At 35.3% G+C, this 24,262-nt stretch overlaps 1 protein-coding gene across 9 annotated transcripts in view; it reads left to right on the top strand.

Moving 5' to 3' along the window:
• LOC18428042 (U5 small nuclear ribonucleoprotein helicase) overlaps positions 1-24,262 on the top strand; it is a 97,612-nt gene that overhangs the window by 69,004 nt on the left and 4,346 nt on the right. For 8 of the 9 annotated variants that reach the window (XM_088850276.1, XM_088850274.1, XM_088850272.1 and 5 more), the window contains 20 exons: positions 43-159; positions 255-377; positions 458-547; positions 631-756; positions 1,189-1,251; positions 2,838-2,926; positions 6,219-6,309; positions 6,570-6,719; positions 6,802-6,993; positions 7,095-7,160; positions 7,249-7,404; positions 7,493-7,636; positions 8,328-8,395; positions 8,481-8,646; positions 8,747-8,809; positions 9,083-9,178; positions 9,327-9,494; positions 11,425-11,595; positions 12,690-12,827; positions 12,903-13,034. In XM_088850276.1, the coding sequence (XP_088706402.1) occupies positions 43-159; positions 255-377; positions 458-547; positions 631-756; positions 1,189-1,251; positions 2,838-2,926; positions 6,219-6,309; positions 6,570-6,719; positions 6,802-6,993; positions 7,095-7,160; positions 7,249-7,404; positions 7,493-7,636; positions 8,328-8,395; positions 8,481-8,646; positions 8,747-8,809; positions 9,083-9,178; positions 9,327-9,494; positions 11,425-11,595; positions 12,690-12,827; positions 12,903-13,034 (2,409 nt within the window). Of the gene's footprint in view, positions 1-42; positions 160-254; positions 378-457; positions 548-630; positions 757-1,188; positions 1,252-2,837; positions 2,927-6,218; positions 6,310-6,569; positions 6,720-6,801; positions 6,994-7,094; positions 7,161-7,248; positions 7,405-7,492; positions 7,637-8,327; positions 8,396-8,480; positions 8,647-8,746; positions 8,810-9,082; positions 9,179-9,326; positions 9,495-11,424; positions 11,600-12,689; positions 12,828-12,902; positions 13,035-24,262 lie in introns of all 9 variants that reach the window. The other variant, XM_088850270.1, reaches the window with a different exon arrangement.

The raw sequence follows: 24,262 nt of genomic DNA, 5'->3' as shown, positions 1-24,262 counted from the left end.
GATATTGTTGGCCTTTTGTGACATACACGTTGGTTGATGCAGATGAAGACAACACACACTGAACTTCTTGATTTGAAACCTCTTCCAATATCAGCACTGGGCAATAGAACTTATGGGGGTTTATACAATTTTTCACACTTCAACCCCATTCAGACACAGGTCTGTGTTTCTTCACACTCTTATCTTTATTGGAAGTTTGGGTGTGATGGTTGTAACCTTGTAAAAAGTCATGTACTACCTGACTGTCTTCTCAGACTTTCCATGTATTATACCACACGGACAACAATGTTCTTTTAGGCGCTCCAACTGGAAGTGGGAAGACTATTTCAGCCGAACTTGCAATGCTCCATCTCTTCAATACCCAGCCTGATATGAAGGTTTTATTTCTCATTTTGTTTATAGTAATGGGGTGAAGTTATACATGGAAGGATTTATGCCAAAAGGCATGTTTGTGCAGGTGATCTACATTGCTCCCCTGAAGGCAATTGTGCGAGAAAGGATGAATGATTGGCGAAAGCGGCTAGTGTCTGTCTTAGGAAAGAAGATGGTAATAATTTGGTGTTTACATATCTTTCAAGCTGAAATTCATTTTGTTTTTTGATGTGAATCTTATTGTTTTCTTGTTTCCAGGTTGAGTTGACAGGGGATTTTACTCCGGATCTTATGGTGCTACTCTCAGCAGATGTGATAATCTCCACTCCTGAAAAATGGGATGGAATTAGTCGTAACTGGCATGGGCGAAGTTATGTTATGAAGGTTGTTTTATTTTTGCTATTAAATTATTATTTTCAGAATGCATAAGATAGCCCCATTACCTATGATACAATACAATCACCCCAAGCCAACATATGTGAATCGGGCGACTGAGGGTGTATCATTGACTGTCCTCGAAGTCCAAAACTTTTCCTTTGACTGTGCTTGATGTTTGAGAATTTTTTTCTCAGACTTTTGTGTAGAGAAATAATACGCCTCAGCTTGGGGCAATTGAGACCTTTGTGTTACAAAAGGTTATGTTCTTATAATATATAATGCATATTATTGCGTTCGACTGTTTCCATATAGTTTATTCTATAGTTGGAATTTGCCAACTACCTCTATGCAAGTGAATGTATGGAAATACAGTTGAGCATGTCATGAGAAAATTATATAGGTTCACCTTCGTCACAATTTTTACAACTTTAATCGTAGGTGGGCCTCATGATACTTGATGAAATCCACTTACTTGGAGCAGACCGGGGGCCTATTCTTGAGGTATTTCGAAGCGCTTTTGTTGATCAAAATGTGGAATAATTGCTCTTCTAGCGCCCTGTTTTTTACTGATCTAAAAGTTTCGTTTTTTTTGTCTCACAAAATCACATACCACCTTAAGCTGCATTTTTTTATGACCTTAAACTGTTGACGTTATTTACACTTCGAATGACTGTTTGCCAGGAAAAATCACATTATGCTGAGACTTGTACTAGAAACTTCTTTTTTTGGAATCTTCTAGTTATTTCTACATTTGAATTAGAAGCCATTAGCTTAGATGGTGGTGAACCATTTTAGGATGTGAACTTTTAATATCTGACCTTCGTGATTGTCTATGGTTAGAGGTTGGCTCGTTGCTTTGGTGAAATTATGGTTTTCACAAATTTGTCAAAATACTTTGGCTAGGCATGTCTTCTTACACCTATAACTAAAAATATAGATGTGGCTCTCTATGTTGTTTGTGATTTTTGATACTTCATAATCAGCTTTAAGATGTAGAATATCTTCTGTAGATCGGGATAATTATGTTGCATGTAAGCTGCGATTCGTATATTTAGAAGTCCACAGTATGGTGATTGTCTGCACTCGTTTCTATTCTGTATTTGTGGACATTGTTTTGCCCATTTGTTGCTGAGTGCCTTTCTTAAGCGATTCACATTGCTGTTTTGTTTCTTTTTCCTTTTGTTTTTTTCGTTCTTTATTTATTTTTGGCCTGGTGCATTGGCCATTCATATTTGTACCACAAAACCATGAGAAGAACTGAGATAGGTGATGCTTCATTTTTGGAATTCTCCATGAATATTAAACAGTCCAAAAGTTAAAAGAAGTTCCAAAGGAAATGGTTTCAAAGTGTACATCTAAAATTCTTAGATGTGGGCTTGTTCATCCAGTCCCACTGTCACTTTCACTGTTTCAGTAGAGGGTGTTTAAGACTTAAATCAGTAGAGGGTGTCCAAGCCTTATCACAATTAATTGGGGTCAGCTATGTGAATCATGTTCCTACGTTCTTCTCTATCAAGAGCCATACCCTCAATAGAATCAAAAGTCCCCACATTATTCTCACTATTTCTATCCATGTTGTTTTGGGCCTTTCCCTTGCCATTGTAGTGCTTTCTACATGAACCAAATCGCACCTCCTAATCGGTGCTGTAGTAGGTCTCCACTGCACGTGGCCCGCCCACCTACATCTACTTTCCCTCATCTTGTGGCCTATTGCATAAGAAGGGTGAGGACCCTGAACTTTCCCTTAACCCGTCCCAACCTTGAGTATAGGAGGTGCGTTGCATTAGGTAGGCAGCCAGCGTAAAACTTTGCCACTTCTTATCATGAATCCTAAACCTATGTTATAAATTTTTATTACCTTTAGTAAAAAAAAAAAAACTACTCATTACTAGCTAGTTCTGATTGTGGATACTTATTCTTGGGTAGTAGCAATCTCCAAGAAAAAAAGTGGAGGTTGAGAGTAGTAAGTTTGGTCATTGAAGTGGGTGTTTGTGATGCATGTTGAACAGAAATAGAAATGTTAAAATTCTTATACGTATGTTCTAAAGAGTTTGCGAGCTATATGGTGTTGGATGGGGTATTTCCAGGTAATTGTTTCCAGGATGAGATACATATCCTCACAAACGGACCGCAGCATACGTTTTGTAGGACTTTCAACGGCTTTAGCAAATGCTCAGTAAGTACTTTAGATTGATGTATAATGTAAATATTGATTTACTCAACTTCTTTGAGTTGTGAATTTTTTATTACTTTTCATATTATACTTGTTTTTATAAGTATGAATCTCATGAATAAATTATTCACCTTTTAGTTACTTTTTTGACATGTAGAAGAATTCTTTGCGAAGCTTCACGCATGTCTTCACATTGTTCAGCACATTACCAATGTTCGCAAAATCAAACCAGAACAGTTAACAGGACATGGGGCCAGGAGCGGTTAGAACCGGAACCAATCTAACCGGCTGTTAACCGGACTAACCAGTCCGGAAGAATTTTTTTTTTTAAATGGGTCAAAAAGCCCTCGAAAAAAAAAAAAAAAAAAAGAAAACATAGATTTAGTGTATATCATCTTATTACCTACATTTATTTTAAGAAAAGAAATTGAAACATCTTTTTGTATAGATTAATATATGAATACTATGGAGATATGCAAGACAATTTAGAATTTGATATTAATTCAATTGATGGAGTTACAAAGTCCAACTAACAATGGCTAGTAGTAATGCAATTGGATGTTAATGTTTTGAAATGCATTAGATGCCATTAGGATGTGGTTTTGAATTCAAAATCATAGCTTATCTCATAATAATAATTGTAAAAAAAAATACAGCTTTTGTCATTGAAATGTCCTTAAATCATGCATTGTATTTAAAGCCTTAAATTCATGAATCAAAATGGAAATGGAGTCCCAGAAATTTTTGGGATGTGTTGTAGTTTCCGAAGTATCACAAAAACCAGATGCATGAGTTGGCCAATTCACCAAATGCTATTGCTCTATGTGAAGGCTTGACAACTTTGGTTCTTATCATTATACACATATATATCATACATTAATGCCGACATTAATATATTACACACTATGACAAGATGCAGTTAATGCTCATAGAAAACAAAGGTGCAGTCTTCCACATACATAGATAGACATGCCCGGTTAGATACATATACATTTGAACATACATGACTGCAATTGCACTGCTGCCAAACCAAGAGAAGTTTGATATCAAATAGCCAATTAATGGAAATAAAAGTTGAATGAACTAAAAAATATTCATAGAAGCCTATGCATTTGCATTAGCAGCCTTAATTCGATGAACCCCAAGTTAATAAACAACAAACAAATAATAATAATTTAGAAAATAAAAAGAATACTTTTGTATATCATTTTAGAGATCAAGTCTCTTATAACTTAGAACCCCAAGTTAAGAATAATAGTAAAAAACTTTTATGAGTAAAACATCAAATACTGAGTGTGTTAATTCTTCACACTGATGTCTAGTGTTAAATTTTTCAAAAATTACAAAGTACTGTAAAAAGCCACCCGTTTCGAATTCAAGTAACTGAGTGATTTTTTCTGTTATGGTAACTGAACAATGCTTGAGCAAAATAGTTATTTTTTTTAGCAAAATAAAGTGGGAAATAAATACTCGAGCAACTAAAAAATAATATTAAAAAAAATACTAAATGAAAACTCACATGAAATTCATACATGTGATCTCAGCTGTAAAACTTGATCACCAAATCAAGCACAAAATCTAGCAATTGGCGGATGATTTTCAGCTTAGTTAAGAAAAACCAAGTAGATGTTGTAATCTATCAAATTCGATCATGAAATCTCGGAATTTCAATGAAATTAGGACTTCAATCTTGTGACTAACTGCATGATCTACAAAAACCCAATATTGTGATTGAAAAAAAACCAAAATAGAATCAACAATCTGAAGTATGGCAGATTTTTTCAACTCAGTTCTATAAAACTGAGTCGATGCCTTAATCACTCAAAATCGAGCTTCAAATATCGGATTTTCAATGAAATTAGGAATTGAATCTTGTGACTAAGTCCATCATCTACAAAAGCCCTAGATTTTGATTGAAAAAAAACCAAAATTGAATCAACAATCTTGAGGATGGCGGATTTTTTCAAAACTGTGCTACAAAATCGAGTTGTTGCCCTAATTGCTCAACATCGAGCTCCAAATCTAGCGTTTTAAATGAAATTCGGAGTAGAATATACTGACTAAATCTATTATTTACAAAATCCCTAGATTTTCATTGATAAAATCCAAAAACAACTCCACAATATGCATTATGGCAGATTTGTTTTTTAATATGGGAAAAACACGAAAAAAACTGGCAAAAAACATCAAATTTCAGTGTGTTTCCAGTGCCAATCCTTCATTTTATACTGTTGAAACAGTAATTTCAGTCAATAGTTGACTGAAAAACCCTAAAAAAGGCTGAAAAAGCGAGAAAAATCGAATCAAATCTTTCATAAAACAAAAGTGAGGGGTTCTGTCAAATATAATGGCTCTGTTAAAAATAACGGCAAAAGTATGTTATTATGGGCGTTATAACGGTAGATAACGTGTTTTTTCAAAACCAGTCTGGTTAGGTTAAAAAACCGGCCGGTTAGCTATAAACCAGCCGGTTTGGGTATATTCCGGCCGGTTTGGGTCCGGATTTTTTTTTGAGGTGTTTTATATAGATATTAGAACACCAATACTGGCCCTAACTGGAGTTGGAACCCTGGCGGTTCCAATCTAACCGGCCGGTTCTAGTTCTAATTGGCCGGTTTTTTAACACTGATTCACACATTGATTTACGGGTCCAGAAATGATCTTTTTCTCTGGAATTTTAAAGTTCTTGCTCATTTCCAGTATATTTAATGTTTTGTGAAATATTATTAAATTCTTTTAAGTTCTATTATTACTATTTGTGTCCAATGGAAATCGGTAAATAGAAATGTTCAATGGCTAGTACTTGAAGGTTTCTATCTGTTTTGGAGACAACCGGACATCCTTTAATGGCCGAAGTAGCTTCTTTATGGATTTAGTTCTAGCGTCGCATGAAACTGCTGAAGACACATGGGGTCTAATTAGTGTTTCATAGAGAACCAAAATGTGCTTCCGTTGACTTAGTCTAGCACTCTTCATCTTTCTTATCATAGTTCCTACGGTCTATTCCTGTGCTTTGTATATTCCGTTTCTGAGACAAATGAGTAATTCCTTAAAATCTTTGTGTATTCTGTTTCTGAGACAAATGAGTAATTCCTTGAACTCTTTGTAGATTCTGTTTCTGAGACAAATGGGTAATTCCTTGAACTCCCTATATTTAAAAATGGCATATATTAAGATTGATTTTTTCCGTAAGTGTTTTACATGCAATATTTCATGTAAATATGTTTCTTTGTAATGCTTTTCTGTCATATGCATCCCAATCTGCTTACAAATGGACTTGCTGGTTTTATGTCAGCGACTTGGCCAACTGGTTGGGTGTTGACGACATTGGATTCTTTAATTTCAAACCCAGTGTGAGGCCTGTACCTCTTGAAGTTCACATTCAGGCAAGTAAACATGCTCTTTAATGAGCTAAATTTTTACGCTCCCATTGATTGAAAACAATGCTGTGCATTAGATTTTACGTGATTTAAGTGCCTTCTGTTTTTCTAAATTGTGTTAGGTTTTTCCTTCCTGTCTTAATTTCCTGCCTTTGGTTCTTGGGGCATCAACCGTTAGATCAATGAAATTGATGATCACGGATAAACACATTTCCTTTCTGTTACTTATTGGATATTACTCATTAACTTATTATGCTCTGCAACAGGGATACCCGGGGAAGTTTTACTGCCCTCGAATGAACAGCATGAACAAACCTGCATATGCTGCCATATGCACCCATTCACCCACGAAACCAGTTCTTATCTTTGTTTCATCTCGCCGCCAAACAAGACTAACAGCTCTTGACCTCATTCAGGTGAAATCTTGCCATGAGAGTTTCCAACATATTTCTTATTTGTTGTATTGGATGTCTTTACTTATTGTACATTCTACTACAGTTTGCAGCTTCAGATGAACGTGCGAGGCAATTTCTCAGTATTCCTGAAGATTCCTTGGAAATGCTACTCTCTCAAGTCACTGATCTCAATCTGAGGCATACATTGCAGTTTGGCATTGGCTTGCATCATGCTGGGTTAAATGACAGAGACAGGTCTTTGGTGGAAGAACTGTTTGTGAACAATAAAATTCAGGTGCTATCAATTATTAATACATCTACTTCTTCACTGTCTTTCTGCTAGGAATTTTAAATCTGGATGAGCAATTCACTCATTGGCTAGAGATGCTGCTATAGGTCCTGGTTTGCACAAGCACATTGGCATGGGGTGTTAACCTTCCTGCTCATCTCGTTGTAATTAAGGTGGGTATGGTTCAATTTCTGTGACTTATATTTCTTGGTAAAGAATTCCTTCATCTGATTGGTTATAAACTTCCTAATATGGCTGCAGGGCACTGAATATTATGATGGGAGAACAAAAAGATATGTTGATTTCCCTATTACAGATATTTTGCAAATGATGGGCCGGGCTGGTCGTCCCCAATATGACCAACATGGAAAAGCAGTCGTTCTCGTTCATGAACCCAAGAAAAGCTTTTACAAAAAGGTTTAAATTATTAATTAAGTAACCAAATATCTCATTCAAACGGTTCCACAAAACTGACACAAGTTTTGTCTACCTTCCCATTTTGCAGTTTTTATATGAGCCCTTCCCAGTCGAAAGTAGTTTGAGAGAACAATTGCATGATCATATCAATGCAGAGATTGTTTCAGGGACAGTTCGTAATAAAGAGGATGCAGTGCATTATCTCACATGGACTTACCTATTTCGGAGATTAGTATGACGTTCTATACCCTTTTACCCTTGTCACATTGCAATGCTTGTGCTTCTCATCTGAGGTGTTTAATTTGGTTTGATAGTATAAATACTGAGGGTAAACTTTTGGTCCTCCTGTTGGAGGACCATAATGGTATCTCCTATTCAGTCTCCACCATCTATTTATTTGGGTCGTGGAGATTGATGAGTAAAATTTATACACATGGATCAAAATTACCAGGCTGTCCCTGAAAGAAAGCTGAGGCAATGTTGTTCTCCCCCAAGGTTTTTGTCATTAAGGAAAGGTGATTTCATCAATTGCCTGGATTGTCAGAAATATCTGCAAGTTTCGCCAAAACTGGCCGCAAAATGAGATAGGAGGATGCTATTGTGGTTTTCCTGCCGCAGAAAGTTCTCTTAGTAACCAAAGTACTCCTGTCAGCAACAATTTGAAAGAATGCCCCACAAAATAAAGACTTATATATACTAATTATTTGCATCTTGCTGAGTATTTGATAGTCAATAAGTTTACTTTTCCCTTTTATGCTTATGCTGCAGTCTCCACTAGACAAGGCACTCTTATCTTATTGAAATCTCCACGATATTAGTGTACAATACTTTTTTCTAGTACAATGGCCAATTAATATTTGCACCTTTGTGTTGGTGTATTTTGCTTTGGGAAAGACCTAAATTATAACCTTCTTGTGCTGTAGGTTGTCAATCCTACTTACTATGGTTTGGACGATACTGAAAGTGGAACTGTGAACTCATATTTGTCTAAGTAAGATTATCTTTTGTTACTTTCTGATTGCATAAGGTTCTACCATTTCCATGGATATGCCAATAATTTCTGTTCCAAAATACAGGTTGGTCCAGAATACATTGGAAGATTTAGAAGACAGTGGCTGCATTAAGATAGATGATAACAGTGTTGAGCCTTCGATGTTGGGGTCCATTGCATCTCAGTATTACCTAAGCTATATGACAGTTTCAATGTTTAGATCTAACATCAGCCGAGATACTTCACTGGAGGTGGGTTTCTTAACAATAAGTTGTATTATTGTTACTGTAGTAGTTTTAATTTTTCAAAGCTGCTCTGTGCTGACTTTTATATCTCGTGCTTATTATGCAGGTTTTTCTGCACATTCTTTCTGGTGCTTCTGAGTACGATGAGCTTCCTGTGAGACATAATGAGGTATACTTTCTGGCCATGAACCTGTCACTTCTTTATCTCATATGTAATTATAACCCAGTTGTATTTTCTTGTTTATCTTTATTTTATATGCATTGCTTGTATTAATCAAATATACATTAGATGTCTTGACCCTATTTGTTCTGCTACTCTTTTAATAACATCGACTTTACGAAACCAGAACATGAATTCCAATGAAACAATATATGCATATTGATGTAAAAGTAGTTACGCAGTTCCTCTCATTTTTTAATTTCTTCTGTTATCTATGTATAGGAACATTACAATGAGGATTTATCAGAGAAGGTTCCTTATCTTATTGATAAGTACCAGCTTGATGATCCACATGTGAAAGCAAATTTACTCTTTCAGGTAAGATGCACCCAACTCTAAGGGAATATTTGTACGAGCACCAGTTGTTCTGGGCATGAGATAATAAATTTGGATCATGATCGAAGATTGAAACAAGCAATTTCTTTTAAGATTTATCAATTGCATTAATGTTATGCTGTTATGTCAGGCACACTTTTCACGGCTACAATTGCCAATCAGTGACTATACCACAGACTTGAAGTCACTAATGGATCAAAGTATACGAATTATCCAAGCCATGATTGACATTTGTGCCAATAGTGGATGGCTTTCAAGTGCAATTACTTGTATGCATCTTCTGCAAATGGTCATGCAGGTAATGACCCACAAACCTCCCATTCTATGTAGATCTGTTGATTGAAAGAGGCCAACATGTCATTTCCTTATTGTAAATGATATATAGTTACCGGGATACCTACCAAGGGGTCAATGCCACTCTGGAATCCCGACACTGCACTCTGAGGAGGGATACATTGCTCCTCTATGATTCTTAAGTTTTGGGATCTCGATCCTTCCTATTGGGGATTGAGGTCCTTAGTTACAAGGAATCCAAATTCTCCAGCATTATAAGATAATACAGCAGTATAGTATAGTATAGTATAGCAATGTGATGTAATATGCAATGTGATATAATATAGTAGTAGAGTATAACAAAAGGAAAATTGTTTCATGCAGGCTGGACCCATTTCTACATATGCGGTCCAGAAAGTGTAAAGCATCCATCTTAAAGATGGATGCAAGTAGGTGTTCCGTCTAAAAGCAATGGAAACTAACCGTCCAAATGTTATCTTACTAGAATTGTTATTTCTAATTTTTAAAATTTATTTATTTTTTCATATTCATGATCTCCATGTTAGAGATTACATGTCCTTAAAAATTAAGTCCTAAAATCCATCTCAAAAATAGATTTATTAAGCGGCCCACATTTCTACATATGCGGGCTTGGCCGCATAGAACCGGGTCCATAACAAAATGGTATAGTCTATCAGTGTGGTATTGTATAGTAGCATATAATATGATATAATATTATATAACAAAATGGTATAGTCTATCAGTGTGGTATTGTATAGTAGCATATAATATGATATAAATTATATAACAAAATGGTATAGTCTATCAGTGTGGTATTGTATAGTGGCATATAATATGATATAATATTACATAGTGCATTTATATATATATATATGGAGTGGATTCTATACGCCCACTCGCTGACCGCTACAGTAAACGCCAACGGCACAGATTGAATCTGGGCCGATCTGACAATCATGACCTCATTTCGTGTTTGAATTTTACTTTTTTTTCTACAAATCCAAATCACTTGAAATTTTAGATGTGTGTTCTTCTCATCAAGGGGCAAAAATAAAAATAAAAAATAATTTTCAATTTTTTTTTTACCAAAATACCCCCAAAACTTTTCAGGGGTATTTTGTTCAATATATTTCATGTAAAATATTTTTTTTATATTTTTCGTAGATTCACCTATTTTTGAAGAACACACGGCTAAAATTTCAAGTGATTTGGATTTGTAAAAAAACAACTATAATTCAAACACTACCGAACATCCGTGATCGTCAAATCGGCTCAGATTCAATCTGGGCCGTCGGAGTTTACTGTAGCAGTACACCCATGAGCGTACAGAATCTTTTTCCACATATATATATATATATATATATATATATATATATATGTAGTACATGTATAGTCTTATTGTATAGTTAGTAGTATAGTACTGTATAACACTATGGTATAGTAGTATATACTATACTACTATACTAGTTAAGTGCTTTTCGGGGCCTCCATTTTTAATCATATGGAGCTTGGTCCTGTATAATTTATCATTCCATCCTGATTAGGTTTGGATAGTGCTCTCCCCACTCGATCCCTAGATTTCAGGGTATATGAACCATGATCCCTACCATAGGGAGCCTTCTGCCTGTCATGTGGTCCTGATCCCAATTTGAGATCTGAATCGATCCCGATACCAATCCCGGTAACTATGATATGGAGTGTTTTCCAGGTAAGTGAATTAGACTGTAGCCATTTGAACGTTATGTTCAGAAGTGGCACTAAAGCTTTTTTTCAATATGATCTTCGTGATATGAGCTAGTGTTATAGATTATATTTGTGTAGTTATGAATCTATTTCTCCTTTATCAGGATATAATCAATAAATTCTCACGGATTACCATTTAAGAGTGCAATTTACCAATAGATTAACAGCTATGACTTTCTACTTTGGTGCAGGGGCTTTGGTATGGTAGAGATTCATCCCTCTGGATGTTGCCATGTATGAATGATGACCTATTGAATTCCCTAAACTTGAGAGGAATCTCAGATGTGCTACAGCTTTTGGATATGCCGAAGTCAAATTTGCAAAGATTATTACGAGATCTTCCTACTTCTAATTTGGGTCAGGTATCTGTTCAGCCACTCATGAAGCATCCCTCCATATGATCTTGTCCACCTGCACATCAGCCAGTTTAATCCTGCTTGAATTTTGTGGGTGTTGGATTCTCTTTGTAGTCAATTATGTCAGTACTTGGCGTAGCCAAAAGAATTAAGTCAGTTTTACAAAGTTCCATCTGTTGATGCTTGAATAGTTAAAATGTTCCTTTGATTATTTTTACATATTACTGCATAAAATGCTGATTGAGTATTTACGGCCTAGACTTGAGAAAACAGTTCTCTGAAGAAAACTTTATGCATTTCTATGGATTTTTTTCTTTTGCTTCCAGTACTTTCCATGGGAAGTCACATGGAAACAAAGACACTGCGGTTCACATCTTTACGCATTTCTATGGATCGTTTGCTTTTGCTTCCGGTACTTTCCATGGGAAGTCACTTGGAAACACTGACTGCGGTCCACATCCTTTATTTACTACTATTTCCCTCAAAAGAGTGTGCACACTAGTTGCAACAATGTTCTTTTTACCAGGAAAAAAAGAAGGCAAATGAACTGGGAGAAGGAAATGCATGAAATTATAGTAGGAAATGATAATAAATAAATATATAACCCAAAAAAATCAATTATCCCAAGGGAGGAAAAAATGAAGAAAAAAATGAGTAGAAATAAAGGAAAACAGAGGAACAATGAAAATAAAATTGAGAGAGTGAATACTGAAAAGACAGAACATAAGGCATATGGATTTGTCAGCCGATCTTGAAGGGGAAACTGTTAGAATGGAAACGGGCACATTTTGAGAACCGGATACTGGCCGGGGAGAGGGAGTAAAATGGTATGCGGATTGACATGCAGGAGTTTCATGTTCCTTTTATTTTCCCACACCGTTGAGTTATTGACTGTTACATGCTGCTTCCACAGTGTTTGTCTTGTTCGCAAAACCTCCAGGGAATGGTATAAATAGGAATTGTCTCTACCACCATTGTTCTTAGGCTTCATATGTATGCCTTGGTGTGTGTGTGTGTGGCATTGAAGGCTTATACATGTCAGTATATTTTGCCAGTAAATTTTCTTGTTTTTTGTAATATTGTTTGCCTTTTATTTGCAGGAACTACAGAGTTTTCCACGTGTTCAAGTGAAACTAAAGATATATGAGAAACAAAAAGACCAGCAAGTGCTTCAAATAAAATTGGAGAAAATGAAGTCACAGCACAAAACAAGAGCGTTTACCCCTCGATTTCCAAAGGTAAGATTTTACTTTGTGTATTTAAGAAAAGCTCATAACATGGTAGCTAATAACTTTTTGCCATCTTTTAAACAGGTTAAAGATGAAGCATGGTGGTTGGTTCTGGGTAACACCACTACCTCAGAACTATTTGCTCTTAAAAGAGTCAGTTTCTCTGATCGCTTGGCAACACATATGGACGTTCCTGCTGGACAGAGTAGCAACAAGGTGAGCTGCATGCTATTGGATTATCCATTAGAATGAAAACCTTTTTACTAACTTGTCTTCATCGATATAAGTTGTCATAAGTTGGCATTCATTTTCTGGAACTTGCGAATTAAAAATTTGAAAGAGAGAAGTGGTTATTGAACTGCTGGGATTGCTTTTCCAAGGGATTGCTTTTCCAAGTATTTGAATTTACCTTATGGAAAACTTCCCTTCTCAAAATAAGTTTGAATTTTTGGGGTCCTATTGAAAGTTGAAACTCTTGGGGCTTTTTAAAGAGAAGTTCAGGTTGCTTTGAGAACCTCTTATGCCATCATATGATAGTAGAGCTGGTGCCTTTTAGTGGATTATAATTAGCTCGAGAACCTCTTACGCTACCATATGATAGTAGAGCTGGTGTCTCTGATGGATTATAGTTAGCTCAACAAATGACCATACATTTTCATCATCATCACGGCCTTTTGCCAACTACTTGGAGTCGGCTGACGAATCCTGGTCCACCATGCTACTCTATCAAGGGTCATACCCTCATTGAGGCTATAAGTCCCTATATCTTTACTCACTACTTCCAATCATGTCCTTTTGGACCTACCTCATGCCCTTTTTCAATTTCTATTTGAACCAACACGCACCTAGCATGTGTTGTACTGGGTCTGCATTGCACATACCAAACCCACCTAAATCTTCTTTCTCTCATCCTAGTACGTAGTGGTGCCACATCTAAATTCTTCCGAATGTATTCATTTTAAATTCTATCCCTTCTTGTCTTGCCACTCATCCATCTCAACATCCTCATCTTCGAGACACTCATCGTATTGGTTTGTTGTTTCTTAACCACCCAAGATTCCGCCCCATAAGCAATGTTGGTCTCACAGTTGTTTTAAAGACCTTCCTCTTCAGTGTTATTGGTTTGGTTTGTTGTTTATTAACCGCCCAAGATTCCGCCCCATAAAACGACGTTGGTCTCACAGTTGTTCTAAATACCTTCCTCTTCAATATTATCGGTTCAGTTTGTTGTTTATTGACCGCCCAAGATTTCAGCCCAAAAAGCAATGCTGGTCTCACAATTGTTCTAAAGACCTTCCTCTTCAGTGTTATTGGTATGTGGCGATCACATAAAACTCCGATTGCACATCCCTACTTTTCCCACCCAGCTCTAACTCTCTGTCTGACATTCTCCTCCATCTCTCCATTTTCATGGATTGTCCAACCAAGATATCGAAAGTGCACTCTTTTTGGTATTCTTGGTTGTCAATCTTAACTACTTGTCTCTATTCCTATTATTACTAAACTTGCATTTTATATACTGTCTTAGTCCGGCTAATTTTAAAATCTTTAGATTCCATAGCATCCCTTCAAAGTTCTAATTTTGTGCTTATGCCGTTTCGGGTCTCATCCAAAACTATGTCGACCGCGAACAACGTACACCATGGTACCTATCTTGTAGGTGCCTGGTTAAGTCGTCCATAACTAAGACAAAGAGGTATGGGCTCAACGCTGACCTCTGATGTAGATCTATTGTCACTTAAAACTCATTCGTCTCTCCAGTAGTTGTTCGTACATTAGTTGCGCTCTCTCATACACATCTCTCACTATGTCAATATAGTATCTGGAGACTTCTTTCTTTTCCAACACCCGCTAAATTAAATATTGAAGTATTATATTATAACCTTTTTTTAGATCAATAAAGATCATGTGGAGGTCTTTTCCCTTTACCTTAAACTTCTCAATCAATTGTCTAAGTAGGAAAATAGTCTTAATTGTTGATCTCCATGGCATAAAACCGAATTGGTTTTCTGATACACTTGTTTCATGCATTATTTGTTTCTTAATCACTCTCTCCTACAACTTCAAAGTGTGGCTCGTAAATTTTCCCAAATTCAAGATGGGTTATGCCATCAAAACAGTAGAAGAAAGTTTATCGGTTACTCAAAACCAAGAAGACTTTCACCTACTCTCAAAGAAAATCATTGAAAAACATAAAGAAAATAATTACAAATATTTACATATCGGTTTAATCCAAATAGCAGTGAAACCTTTGACCCGATTAGGGTTGAACACCTCTGTGCTTGTATGCCTAAGAGATACAAGACACAATATTTTCACAGACTCGCTACTTGGCATGGTTGAATCCAGCTTCTGTAGTGGTCCCATATATTTTAATTGTTTTCCAAATTTTTCTGTTTCTTTGACTGACCCAAATATTCTAGATACCAAGGTTCTCAGAATCTGGCAATAGTTTATAGAATATACTATAAAGTCATGAATACTTTATGTCCAAATATTATGCAAATTGGTCAAAAAGATCAAACTATATTATTCCAAACGAATATGGAAAAATCAAACATGATTGTTCCCAAAACATTAAAATGGTCAGATATTATACTACCACAGTCATGGGCATTACAACATGCCAATCAACCTCAAGAGGTTCCCCAACACCATATTCCTAATCAAATAATAGAACATCCTGATGGTAATATTCAAATTAAATTTCAACAATTACAAGTTCAAGATGATATTAATATTAATAGGAAAAGGAATATCAAAAATAGAATACCAAGTAGAAAATCTTATTCTACTAATCCCAATGTGATAATACTACCACATCCTACTCAACCTTCTTCTTCAATACCTAGTTCAGATTTACAATTCCAAGGAACAAGAAGAACAACAAACCATGTTGTTATTCCCACATATACTCCTGAATCTAGTACAACAAATACCACTGAACCTAGTATAGAAGAATTACAAGACTTTCAAATATTAACTTTACAAATAGAAGAATATGACAATTCACATGATAAATATTCAGATGAATATATAGCAGCTTAGTTAGCCACTAAATTAGAAAGAAAAAAGAAAAAGATTGATCATAATTATATTAAACAAGATTTCATGTCAGAGGAAAATAAACATATCAGACAATGGTATCTTACAAAAGTACCATTACAATTAAGAGAAATATTACAGGCTAAATATAATAAATTCCTTAAAAAGGAAAAAGAATCAGAAGGATATTTTCTATGGTTGATAAGCAATTATCAACATAAACTCCATATCGCCTCATTTGATAATATCCAAACAATAGAGGAAAAGACTTATATCAGTACAGATGGTACAACTACTGGTAGTACTCATCCACCTGAGAAGAGTATAATACTAAAAGCAGCCATTCCAGTTAAAGATGAACCATCACAACCACAATCATTATACGATATAATTGCTACTCCATATAAAATCTTACCCAAAGAACTTGGTAAGAAACAAGAATTAATACCTCATATTGTAGAACAAAATAATTATACAAATCTATATATGCATTCTCTAGGTAAACAAGCAGAAAGAATAGAAAGACTTGTTACCAAAGAACAGCCTTCTGCTACAATTATACCAAAGGCAGTTTTGTTCAAACCACCTCCAGAGTTAAATAAAAATAAATTTCATATTGGAGATAATAATAAATCTCTTATGGATCAATTAATATCAAAGTTATCCCAATTAGATATCAAAGGAATACCTTCTCCAAAAATACAGATTCCTCCTTCAAATATTATCCATACACCACCTGAGTCTTCTGATAAAGGCAAAGCAAAATTACCTGAGCATGAGACAATGATGCTTCAGGAAGAAGAACCAATCATAGAAGATACTATCCAAAATCAAGAAAAAGCATTTATGGATACTACCCCTATTTCTGAAACCATAAACAGAATAGCCTATGGAAAATATTGGAAACCTATAACAGCTTTACCATATCACAAAAGACCTACACCTGTTGATATACAAATGGAAGAAGATGCCATACAACAGGCAGTATCATATTCAGGAAGATCAATAGTGAATTGGCAAATAGATGGATTATCAGAATTAAAAATGTTTGATGTTATGAGGCATATGACTATGTATGCTTCTGCAAATAAAATGGCAGGCAACCCTGATCAAGAGGTTGCAAAAGCAATAGTAAATGGATTTACTGGCTGGTTACGAGGATGGTGGGATTTCTATGTAGATAATGACACGAAACAAAGAATCCTCAATAATACTAGGCAATGGACCGTCAGAAATGAACAAAACCAAGAAATAATATACACAGAGAGTGATGCTGTCAACACTCTAATATATACCATTACACTTCATTTTGTAGGCAGTACAGCCTTACTAAGATCGGAAGATCTGCTATCTAATCTACGTTGTCCTATCCTATCTCATTATAAATGGTATAAAGATGTATTTTTCTCAAGATTATTAATAAGAGAAGACTGTCAGCTAGACCACTGAAAAGAGAAATTTATAGCTGGTCTACCATATTTGTTTGTTGAAAAAGTCAAGGAAAGGCTAAGGAAAAAACATAATGGAATTATTGTCTATTCATCATATATACTTGGAGAACTCTCCGCAGAAATATGTGCTGAAGGTCTAGCCTTATGCACAAATATGAAATTAAAAAGACAATTAGATAAACAAAAGATCACTAAGCGAAAAGAGCTTGGTGACTTCTGTGAACAATTTGGATACTACCTTGATAAGAAAAATATGCCTGACAATCTATATAAGAAGAAGAAAAAATACAAAAAAGAAAAGTATAAATCCAAAAATAAGGATAAAGATAGAAAGTATTATAAAAAATCTAAAAGGAAACTAATCAATAAATTTTCTCCCAATACAAAGAAAAAGAGAAAATTACCAGTTTGCTATAAATGTGGTAAAGTAGGGCATTATAAGCACCAATGTAAATTAAAAAAGAAATTAGAAGCCTTACAGTTAGATGAAACAATAAAATCAAAATTATACAATGTAATTAATTATGATTCTTCATCTTCCACTTCTTCTGATTCCCATATAGATCAAATCCGAGATGATGATTTAATGTGGACAGAATCTTTTGACTCCATTAATTCTTCAGATACAGAATCCTTAAGTTCAAATGATAATGATAATTGTAGTTGTCCAATATCAACACATAATGTTCATACACTTACCCAAGAAGATAATTTCATCTTAGATATTATTGACAAAATTATTGATCCAGAAGAAAAGAGAGCTGTCATTACTCAATTTATATCAATCACAAAAAAAAAAGCAAAACCAAATCCTCTTAATAAATCCCCTGATGAATATAACTTTGCTTCAATAATGAAAAGAGTAAGTGACCAACACACTTCTCAACAAAAAGAACCAACTATTTCAGATCTCAAACAAGAAATTAAAGAAATAAAAACTGAAATAGTTCAACTCAAAAATAGAATTAAATCATTAGAATTACAACAAATGTCTCAACAAGATTCAGACACAGATGAAATAGACTTTGATGAATTAATGAAACATAACCCCAATTCATCATTAGATATCCCTGAATCTTCAGAAGCCAAAATAATACCTACTCCTTCTGTGAATCTAATAGACAAAATAGTAATCCAAAAATGGTTTGTCTACGTTAAGATAATTGTTGCTCAAGATTATAGTTTTGAAACATCAGCTTTAATAGATTCTGGAGCTGACTTAAATTGTATCAATGAAGGACTCGTACCTTCAAAATATTTTGATAAAACTACTCAAATATTGAATACAGCAGATGGAAGTAGATTATTTATTAAATATAAATTATCTAATGCTTCTGTTTGTAATAATCACCTATGTATAGATACACCATTCATAATGGTAAAAGGATTAAGCCAAGCAGTAATACTTGGAGTTCCATTCCTTACTTTGTTATATCCTTTAACCATAGATGAAACAGGAATATCTTCAGTTATTCAAAATATTCCAATACATTTTAATTTTATACATAAACCAAAATTGAAAGAACCCAATAGTGTCAAAAGTCAATTGAATAACAAAGAAAAATTTCTTTGTACCCTTAAACAAGAAATTAAATATAAGGCTATTGAAGAACAATTACAAACTTCTGTAATACAACAAAAGATTCAAGCATTACAACAACATATAGAAACTTCAATATGCAGTGAGCATCCCAATGCTTTTTGGGAAAGAAAAAAGCATAGTATCAGTCTACCATATGAACAAGGTTTTGATGAAAAACAAATACCTACAAAAGCTAGACCAATACAAATGAATACTATCTTATTAGATATGTGCCGAAAAGAGATTAATGATCTCCAACAGAAAAAACTAATAAGACCAAGCTCCTCACCATGGAGCTTTGCAGCCTTTTATGTCAATAAAAATGCTGAAAAGGAACGAGGAGTTCCTAGACTTGTTATTAATTATAAACCTTTGAATAAAGTCTTGAAATGGATAAGATATCCAATTCCCAATAAAAAAGATTTATTAGATAGAGTTGCTCAAGCATGTATCTTTTCCAAATTTGATATGAAATCTGGATATTGGCAAATACAAATCCAAGAACAAGATAAATATAAAACTGCATTTAATGTTCCATTTGGACAATACGAATGGAATGTTATGCCATTTGGTTTGAAGAATGCTCCATCAGAATTTCAGAAAATAATGAATGATGTTTTTAATACTTACCATCATTTTATGATAGTATATATTGATGATGTGCTAATATTCTCGGAATCGATAGATCAACATATCAAACACATTAACACATTTATACATGCAGTCCGGAATGCTGGATTAGTTGTTTCAGCCAAAAAGATAACATTATTCAAAACCAATATAAGATTTCTAGGACATATGATTCATCATAGAACTATCATTCCCATATATAGATCCATACAATTTGCTGATAAATTCCCTGATCAAATACTTGATAAAAAGGAACTTCAAAGGTTCCTAGGTTGCTTAAATTATGTTAGTGATTTTTATCCTAACCTTGCTTTAGACTCTAAACCTTTATATGATAGACTCAAAAAGAATCCTCCACCATGGACCAATATCCATACCAAGGCCGTACAGGTAATTAAAAGCAAGGTAAAGACACTAGACTGTCTCTCCCTACCTCATCCAACTGCTTTTAAAATCATAGAATGTGATGCTTCTGACAAAGGCTTCGGTGGTATTCTTAAACAAAAAATTGATTCTCAAGAACAATTACTTCGTTATACTTCAAAAGCTTGGAATAGTACTCAATTAAATTATTCCATGGTTAAAAAAGAACTCTTAGCAATCGTTCATTGTGTTTCCAAATTCCAAAGTGATATTTTAAACCAACACTTTCTCATAAGAACTGACTGCAAAGCAGCCAAGGATATTCTGCAAAAAGATGTTCAAAATTTAGTTTCTAAACAAATATTTGCTCGATGGCAGGCTATATTATCTGCCTTTGATTTTTCTATCGAACACCTTCCCGGGTCTTCAAATTCATTACCAGATTTCTTAACCCGTGAATTTTTGCAGGGGGGCAACACTGACTCAAACGACGAACAGCCCTTATCACTTGTCTTGCAACTGTTCGAAGACAATAAGAATATTAATATTTCACCTTTACTTTCACCTATCAATATGGGTTCTCGAGGTACTCCTCGTAGAGACAAACAACCCATAACTAGTAAAATAATACAATATGAAGGGGAACAACCGCCTTTGGCAATTCGTTCGCCTTCTCGATCTCCTGTCCACCAAATTACCTATCCTGAAGCTACAGCTTCAAAACCCACATATTCTCCAGCACAAAGCAAATCTGCTACTCCATCCAATATACCCAGATCTGTCTACCATGAAAGAGCCTATCTCATGGATATTACTATCGATGAGAAATATATCAATACTGAGCCCATAAAACTTGCTCCTCTTTATTTGCTCAACCATCTTAACCCTTCCAATGGGGTTAAAACAAGAGAATACTTTGAGGCAATATTAATGGAAACAGGATCCATTTCTGTAGTCCATTATTTTCAACAAAACACTTGGACTATTGCATATTCTAAAGTCCAGATCAAAAATATACTTTCCTATGAAGAGTGGGGTTGCAATCCCGCGCATGGAAAGAAACTTCAAAATCCAGACTTTTCATGCAAGTATTTTAAGTATGTCGAATACATTGAGGCATGGCACAAATTTTTCTATTATCAAAATCCTAATTATACTCATAGCTGGTATATCCAGTTTAGATTACATATTTTAGAATGCTTTCCCACCTGGTTCAAATAATGGTTTTTTGTGTGGGGATCAACTGTTCAAATTTTACCACCTGCATTCAAAATAGTGCAGGACAAATTCCAAGCCTATAACCAGACTGATAACACCATAGACAATCACCTCTATTTTATGGCCTTGTACCAAATACCTTGGATAATGAAATGGGAGTACACCATCTCCCTTGATACCACCTCTGATTACACCTATATACCTAGACTTGGAAAGACCATTTCCGTTAAATGGTGGGACATCTTTAATATGGACCCATCCTCACTTACTCCAAAAAGAATTCCTCCAAAACCCCTGGATAAAACCCAAAGCCAGAATACAGCCAATACTTCTTTTGATTTTCCCACATACCTAAGAAATATGTTGCAAGTAAACCCTAATGCCTCAAAAGAGACATTAGAAAACCAGATGAAAGAAATATTTGCTGAGGTAGGGAGAAAGCCAGTCTCCTCTGACGAAACAGTACAATCCTCTCCCTTGCATATTAATCAATACCTCAATCTCCCAATAGAAGATCCGGAAGAAACTGACCCAGACGAAGATGAAAACGATCCGGATGAGTTCAGTCAACGACCATAGATAACCACCAATACAAAAGAAGATCATCACCGACATAAAGATCACCACCAATACAGAAGAAGATCGTCACCGACATAAAGATTCCCTTCCAATCTCATCACCGACAGACCACTGCATAAAGACCGTACAAAGATTCTACACCGACACAAAAGGACAAGAAAAACTGTGGCACCGACACAACAGGACAAAACAAGCACTGTGCCAGATGCTTTTACTATGGCTATTAACAGAAAAAACAAAAAAATACTGTAGCAAGATGCTTTTCCTTTTGTCGTTTTTTATTTTATGTCACCTCACTTACCTTTACGTCTCGTCCTCTTTTACTTTACCTTTATGTCCCCTCTTCTTTGCTTCGAGCCGAAGGAACCTCCTCTATATAAGGGCAACCTCCTCCTTCTTCAACCAAGGTCGAATTCTCCCTCTCTCTCTTAGGCTTTCCTCAAGCCTCTTTAAGTTCTCTTCTCTCCTCTCTCTGAGTTCCTCTTCTTCTCTCCTCTCTCTGAGTTCATCTTCTTCTCTCCTCTCTCTGAGTTCATCTTCTCTCTTTGAGTTCATCCTCTCTGAGAATTATAATCTTAAGAATTATAATCTTAATTCTTTGAATTTGTATATTTGTTGAACTATTTTTTGCATATAATTTTAACTTGTTTCAGAGTAAATAAGCGAATAAGATGCTATTATATCTTATTAATTCTTGCAAAATCCTATAATAGTTAAATACAAATAATATTAAGCAAACAAAGGGAATAATAGAAACATCTATTACTAACCACTGTGCGTAGGTAAATTCTCTAATTTTTACACTGAATAATATTTTAAACTGCATAATGAAATATTTGCATAATCAAATATTCATAACAACACTTTATTCAAACTTGTAGCACACTGTTTACATTTACAAGATAAAGCACATACTGGTAGCACACTTATATAGGAAAACACTATATGAAAATGGTAAAGCAGGAAGCAAACAGAGGACTCAGAGGTAGAGAGATAAACAGAAAGTAAAATGTTTATGAAAGACTCACTGGGTGCATATACAATAGCTGGAAAATAACTTCCAGTTTTCTGGGCAGTATGTAGGAAGAGAATGAAAATTGCAGTCACACATATTCAGAAGAGGAGAGATTATTGAACCTGGAATATTTTGGCTACGAGGTCATAGTAGCTGATATTGGATATGTTCTGGTCTGTCTGGATGAAGAAGGATTAAGAGAAAGAGTAACTTTTCTCAGAGAGGATGAACTCAAAGAGAGAAGATGAACTCAGAGAGAGGAGAGAAGAAGAGGAACTCAGAGAGAGGAGAGAAGAGAACTTAGAGAGGCTTGAGGAAAGCCTTAGAGAGAGAGGGAGAATTCGACCTTGGTTGAAGAAGGAGGAGGTTGCCCTTATATAGAGGAGGTTCCTTCGGCTCGAAGCAAAGAAGAGGGGACATAAAGGTAAAGTAAAAGAGGACGAGACGTAAAGGTAAGTGAGGTGACATAAAATAAAAAACGACAAAAGGAAAAGCATCTTGCTACAGTATTTTTTTGTTTTTTCTGTTAATGGCCACAGTAAAAGCATCTGGCACAGTGCTTGTTTTGTCCTGTTGTGTCGGTGCCACAGTTTTTCTTGTCCTTTTGTGTCGGTGCAGAATCTTTGTACGGTCTTTATGCAGTGGTTTGTCGGTGATGAGATTGGAAGGGAATCTTTATGTCGGTGACGATCTTCTTCTGTATTGGTGGTGATCTTTATGTCGGTGATGATCTTCTTTTGTATTGGTGGTGATCTATGGTCGTTGACTGAACTCATCCGGATCGTTTTCATCTTCGTCTGGGTCAGTTTCTTCCGGATCTTCTATTGGGAGATTGAGGTATTGATTAATATGCAAGGGAGAGGATTGTACTGTTTCGTCAGAGGAGACTGGCTTTCTCCCTGCCTCAGCAAATATTTCTTTCATCTGGTTTTCTAATGTCTCTTTTGAGGCATTAGGGTTTACTTGCAACATATTTCTTAGGTATGTGGGAAAATCAAAAGAAGTATTGGCTGTATTCTGGCTTTGGGTTTTATCCAGGGGTTTTGGAGGAATTCTTTTGGAGTAAGTGAGGATGGGTCCATATTAAAGATGTCCCACCATTTAACGGAAATGGTCTTTCCAAGTCTAGGTATATAGGTGTAATCAGAGGTGGTATCAGGGGAGATGGTGTACTCCCATTTCATTATCCAAGGTATTTGGTACAAGGCCATAAAATAGAGGTGATTGTCTATGGTGTTATCAGTCTGGTTATAGGCTTGGAATTTGTCCTGCACTATTTTGAATGCAGGTGGTAAAATTTGAACAGTTGATCCCCACACAAAAAACCAGTTTTTGAACCAGGTGGGAAAGCGTTCTAAAATATGTAATCTAAACTGGATATACCAGCTATGAGTATAATTAGGATTTTGATAATAGAAAAATTTGTGCCATGCCTCAATGTATTCGGCATACTTAAAATACTTGTATGAAAAGTCTGGATTTTGAAGTTTCTTTCCATGCGCGGGATTGTAACCCCACTCTTCATAGGAAAGTATATTTTTGATCTGGACTTTAGAATATG

The sequence above is a fragment of the Amborella trichopoda genome, chromosome 10, assembly GCF_054954075.1.
Source record: "Amborella trichopoda isolate Santa Cruz 75 chromosome 10, AtrichopodaSantaCruz75HAP2 v2.0, whole genome shotgun sequence".
Classification (NCBI taxonomy): Eukaryota; Viridiplantae; Streptophyta; class Magnoliopsida; order Amborellales; family Amborellaceae; genus Amborella; species Amborella trichopoda.
Note: the sequence above shows the minus strand (reverse complement) of the source record. Positions and strands in the feature narration are given on the sequence as shown.